Source organism: Pyxicephalus adspersus, chromosome 4 (assembly GCF_032062135.1).
Source record: "Pyxicephalus adspersus chromosome 4, UCB_Pads_2.0, whole genome shotgun sequence".
In the NCBI taxonomy this organism is placed as follows: Eukaryota; Metazoa; Chordata; class Amphibia; order Anura; family Pyxicephalidae; genus Pyxicephalus; species Pyxicephalus adspersus.
Genome location: NC_092861.1, coordinates 271148 through 277117, shown reverse-complemented (window position 1 = coordinate 277117; position 5970 = coordinate 271148). Strand labels below are relative to the sequence as shown.

Below are 5970 nucleotides of genomic sequence, written 5' to 3'. Positions count from 1 at the left end.
TGACTGTGAAATAGATCAGAGAGACGACCTCATTATTGTACTGCTGCCCCTTTGTTGTCCAATCAGCAGGCTGGTGGGTTGTCCTTTGCCATATATGGATGAGTGCCGGGTGTCCTGATCTGGTACCGCCTATTTCTTGTATTATTATGGGATTTATATAGCTCAGGTAAGTGATGGCAGGTAGAGGGAATAGGTTCACCTTCTCATCATTTCTTCTTCCTCAGTCTAAATCACAATAAGCTGACAGAACTTTCCTGCCCCCATCTGGCCTTGGGAATTCGAGATAACCGGACCCTGCGGACTCTGATTCTGACCAATAACAATCTGGAGGGCCCTCGTCTCCGGGATCTGATGGAAGCTCTGCCAACCAGCCGGGTGGAGGAACTGCTGTGAGTAGAAACTGACCAATGGGATAGAAGGAGGATCTGTCATTAATCACCTGGTGACCTCCATGACCTGTGACCAAGGTGTGACCTCTGTCCAGGTGAATGCTGATTGGCAACTACTATAGATTGCTTTAAGAAAAAGCTGGATGATTTCTAGAAGCACAGAATATAACTGGGGATTAAGGATTTATAGATAACAGAGACTGCTGATCCAGGGAACATCCGATTGCCTCATGGGATCAGGAAGGAAATTATTTGCCTTCCTCTGGATCATCTGTGTCCATGGGGTTTTATATCTGGGGTATTTATTTCCCCGGTGGTTGGACTTTTTCTGTATTTTTTCATCCTGACTGATGATGAATTCACCCGGTGGGGGGATGGGTGAGATGAGACCATGTGATACCCCAGATGCCATGCTGTATTTCCTGACATGGTTATGGTGGAAGCCATGAGGAGGTCACAGGAGGTAGGTGGCCAGCCATTGTAGGACCTCAGTCTGTCCTGGAGGGGGGGCTACATTCAGCCATTTCTATGCCCCCCTTATATTACCGACCATACATGATGCTGTAGACCAGGGAAGATGGAGGGCTCTCCTGAGGGCCCCTCAGTCCCTCTATGTGGTGCTGAATTTTCCATTGGGGCCCCCCGGTCACTGACCTTTGGTTCTTCTCTTACAGTTTGGAGATGAATAAACTGACGGACTCTTCCTGCCCCCACCTGGCGCTGGGAATCAGAGACAACGGGGCCCTAAGGAGACTGGTCCTGTCCGGTAACAATCTGGATGGCCCTCATTTCAAGGACCTGATGGAAGCTCTGACAACCAGCCAGATAGAGGTGTTAGGGTAAGTATGGGGGGGGGGGTAGATAATCTGGGGGTGCCCCCTGTCACAGGTACAACCAGCTAGGGGGGCAATTATTTCATATTCCATCTTGTTGCTTCTATAGTCACCTGACCCTCCCGGCCCCTCCGGCCCCTCCTCATGTTATAATTTGATGATTTTTAGAACAATGGGGCATTTTTTTATTTTCTCAAATAATCCGGGGCAATACCTGGCAGGATCCAATCATAGACCGCCCCCCGCAGGGTGCATCCTGATACACAATTCTTATTTTCCTCTACAGATTGCGAGATAATAATCTGACCGGCCGCTCCTGCACCCCTCTGGCCCTGGGAATACGAAATAACGGCACCCTGAGGACTCTGATCCTTTCCAGGAACAGCCTGCAGGGGGAGCCCCATCTCCTGGATCTGATGGAAGCTCTGCCAACCAGCCAGATAGAGGAATTAGAGTGAGTGCAGCCCATACAGAATATTGGCGGGGGAATCATTCACCTGTAAAGATTCATCCTCCATCAAACTCACCCAATATTGAGGGAAATATTCACCAGCTGAACGGGTCCCATCATTGGGCATACGTGGATGGTTGGTGGAATGCTAGTTTTACCCGCCCACCACTACTATTACCCCGCCCACCACTAGTTTCACCTCACCCACCACTACTATTACCACGCCCACCACTAGTTTTACCCCACCCACCACTACTATTACCACACCCACCACTAGTTTCACTCCACCCACCTTTACTATTACCACGCCCACCACTAAAATTACCCCGTCCACCTCTAGTTTCACCCCGGCCACCACTACTATTACCCCAAACACCACTAGTATTACCCCGCCCACCACTATTATTACTACTCCACCTACCCACCACTCGTATTACCCCCCACCCCTACTACTACCCCACCCACCACTAGTATTATCCTGCCCACCACTACTATTACCCTGTCCACCACTAGTTTCACCCTGCCCCCCACTACTATTACCCCAAACACCACTAGTATTATCCCAACCAACCACCCACCCACCAACATTATTATTACCCCACCCTCCACCACTACTACTTCTACCCCACCCACCATCACTATTACTCCGCCCGCCACCACAAGTATTATGCCACCCACCCCTACTACTACCCCAACAAACCACCACTACTGTTACCCCACACACCACTACTACTCCACCTATCACCACTACTATTACCCCCCATCATTACTACTACCTCACCCACCACCACTACTATTACCCCACCCACCTCTTCTACTACCCCCACCAACCACCACTACTGTTACCCCACACACCACTTCTACTACCCCACCCACTGCCACTACTATTACCCCACCCACCTCCACTACCGTTATTACCACTTATTCCTCACCCCCCACCACTACATTTACTCCTCACCACCACTACTATTATTACTCCATACTCCACCACCACTACTACTACCCCACCTACCCACCACCACTACTACTACCCCACCTACCCACCACCACTACTACTACCCCACCTACCCACCACCACTACTACTACCCCACCTACAGACCACTACTATTACCCATGCTCCACTACTATTACCCCTCACCACTAGTATGACCCCACCTACCACTACTACCCTGACCACAACCCACCCATAATTACTACTATTACCCCTCACCACTAGTATTATCCCACTTACCCACTACTATTACTACCCCACCCATCCAATGTGTCTGTAAATGTGTCAGCCGGATGCTGGGGGTGCCCCTGCAGTGCCTTTCACAACGATATCATGAGATCCATCGTCCATGGGGGAAATGTTGGGTCCATAAATGTTCTTTGGAGATGATGGGGTCTCAGGAAGGAGGGAGAATTCTGGGGGGCAATCATTGGTCATGTGACCAATCTGTGCTTTGTATCCTCCATTCCAGAACCGTCTCCCTAAAATTTCAGAAAAGAAAAGACGTTCCTGGCCGGATTGGGGGAGGAGGACAGATGGAGGGAATGAACCCCAAAAGATGAACCTCGAGATGGGGACACACGCTTTTCCACCCCTCCAGTAATTATGGGGTCACCCAAACCCCAAGGAACCCTTTAACCAAAACCTTGTCCCCCAAAGAATGTATAATATCCATGTACAGCAGCCTTGTATAGATTTAATCTTTATTTATTTTGGTCAGAATGAAAAGATGAATTATTATTTTTTTACTTTTTTATTAAATTTTCAGTATTTTATATTATTCGTACTTTATTCTTATATCCAGCTCTTTATTTCTACATTCAGACTTTCCTGATGTCCTCTTGTTAGCTGTACACAGAGCTCAATAGCTAAAACATAAATGTGCAAGTGACCCCACCCTCGCAGAGCAGTGACTCCGCCCTCCCCCCTCCAGAGAGAAGGAGACAACTCAGGTTAGTTATGTTATTATGAAGGTAACCGGCCATTGGAGGGCGCTGTTGGAATAAATGATCCACTTCTTCTGCTTGTTATGATTAAGGGGGCTCCCGTGGTCAGTGAGAAGATTGGGAGGTTGTGAATTATGGGTGTCGATCCTCCATAGATCGCCCAATGGTTTGAGCTGGGAGGGGATGATATATACTCAGATTAACCTTCCAGAATGTTCCCCCCCGGTGCTCTGCCCCCTGGACCTGTTTCTAGAAGTGACTGTTGAGCCCATGTTGAGTCTTTCCAGAAATGACCCCCTGGGAAGAGAAGGTCTGCCCAAACAACACCGAATCCTGGGGCCTGCAAGCTGCTATCTGTAGGAGGCCTTGGGGTCCCCTGTACAGGGAAGTCTGCCATTAGGTTTTGGGGTAACCTATACCCCCCCACCGTTGTGTCTGTTCCACAATAAAACCACATCTGTGTTACCCCACCACAAGCCTCAGCCCTGAGAAGTGAATGTGCCTGGGTGAATATAGTGTGTATACCTGCCGCCAGGCTTCTTGTGGGTCACCTTATATGACCCTGGGGTAAAATTGTTGTACACAAAGGGTGACCTCAAAATCTGGAGAGGCTCCATGGTGGGAATGTTGGGCACCTCTATGGTTGGCTCTTCTCCTGTCTCTATAATTGTGCCAACCATACAAAGAACAGGTGAATCTCATGGTGTTACCTTTATTGAACCCTATGAGTTGGACTCCTGAAACCTCCCAGACTGGGGCCCAAGGTGCCATTCATCTGCCGTTGCTGTGCCATCATGTCCAGTACAATGGCACATCTTTATTGCTGGAAGTTGGCGCCAATGCGTGGATGAATGTCTCTGGATGGCCAATATTGAGCACTGCAGAGAAAGACAGACATACACATTCATTTCAGGTGAATACTGGTGAATGTATCTTTAGGTAAGGGAACTCCAGCAGAAGACACGCCATGGTTGAGGAAGATTAGAATGTTCTGTGATCAGATTGGTGGCTGGATGAGGGAGCAATGCCTGCTGGGTATATATGAGGACAAGATGATATTATTATGATGATGTACTGATATCGTGCTAACATATTTCACAATGTTGTATAGGACCTATAGTCCAACGCCCCCCAGAGGAGCTGACAATCTAATCTCCCCACCACAGTCACATGTTCCTAATTTAGATTATAGCCAATTCTATAGAAGTCATTTATCCAACAAGTGGGAGGAGACCACCCTAACCTGCTGATTGGACAATAGGGAGCAGCAGCAGACTGATTCAGTCAACCCTTTGTTCTTTTCTTCTGTAAGCATGTTCACAGTGTTAAAGTGTCAGAACCGTGTGATACAGGAGTCCTGCACCCTCTCCAGGTCAGTGTGCTGCTTTGCAGAGATTACAGGAATCGCAAAACTCCACTTACCAATGAAGGTTTTCAAAGAATATATAAATGGAATGAGGAGTTTTTTTTTATATTTCTGTTGGAAGTTTCACTGTCTAGGCCTAGCCTCCCACCATGGTTTCCCATCCTCCAATAATCCTTGAATATTCACCAGATTATTCTATAGCTAGGCCTAGTCTCCTGCCATGGTTCCCCTTGGCACAGCCGCCCACCATGTTCCCCTTGGCCCAGCCTCCTACCATGTTCCCCTTGGCCCAGCCTCCTACCATGTTCCCCTTGGCACAGCCTCCGACCATGATCCTCTTGGCCCAGCCTCCCACCATGTTCCCCTTGGCTTGGCACAGCCTCCGACCATGATCCTCTTGGCCCAGCCTCCCACCATGTTCCCCTTGGCCCAGCCTCCCACCATGATATCCTTGGCCCAGCCTCCTACCATGTTCCCCTTGGCACAGCCTCCCACCATGATCCTCTTGGCCCAGCCTCCCACCATGTTCCCCTTGACCCAGCCTCCCGCCATGCTCCTCTTGGCCCAGCCTCCCATCATGATCCCCCTTGGCCCAGCCTCCCGCCAAGATCCCCTTGGGCTATCCTCCCAACATTATTTTCTTGGCCCAGCCTTACCTCCAATATTTCATGAACATTTGTCATATTGCCCCAGATTCTTCTATACCTAGGCCTAGCCCCCCAGCATGGTTCCCTTTGGCACAGCATTTTGCTATGATCCCCTTGGTCCACCCTCTTGACACCATGGTTCCTCATCTTCCACTATTTCATGAATATTCGATATGCCCCAGATCCTTCCTGTCTAGGCCCAGCCTCCCTCTATGGTCACATGGTATATTGAGCAATGAGCCACCACAGACCCCCCCCCACCTCTCACCCCCAAAGATACCCCTGTACTTGGATGCAGATCTTTCATGTTGTGTATTGTGTATTGGAAGGAACAGACAGATCCGA

The 5970-nt window shown here is 49.2% G+C and overlaps 2 protein-coding genes across 2 annotated transcripts in view; both read left to right on the top strand.

Moving 5' to 3' along the window:
• Positions 1 to 412, top strand: part of LOC140327937 (NACHT, LRR and PYD domains-containing protein 3-like) — a gene marked incomplete at its 5' end in the record, with an annotated part of 14392 nt that extends 13980 nt beyond the window's left edge. The window contains one exon of the mRNA XM_072407185.1: positions 225 to 412. Within this exon, the coding sequence (XP_072263286.1) occupies positions 225 to 393 (169 nt within the window). The remainder of the gene's footprint in view (positions 1 to 224) is intronic.
• A 618-nt stretch (positions 413 to 1030) lies between these two features.
• LOC140327938 (ribonuclease inhibitor-like) lies at positions 1031 to 2738 on the top strand. Its single transcript, XM_072407186.1, has 2 exons — positions 1031 to 1228; positions 1509 to 2738. The coding sequence occupies exons 1-2, from the start codon at positions 1071 to 1073 to the stop codon at positions 1678 to 1680; spliced, it is 330 nt and encodes a 109-aa protein (XP_072263287.1). The 5' UTR covers positions 1031 to 1070; the 3' UTR covers positions 1681 to 2738.
• Positions 2739 to 5970: the final 3232 nt, after the last annotated feature.

Coding starts and splice junctions, on each gene's coding strand:
- LOC140327938 (XM_072407186.1), top strand. CDS start 1,071: ATGAATAAACTGACGGACTCTTCCTGCCCCCACCTGGCGCTGGGAATC. Junction 1,229..1,508: donor AGCCAGATAGAGGTGTTAGG/GTAAGTATGGGG, acceptor TTTCCTCTACAG/ATTGCGAGATAATAATCTGA.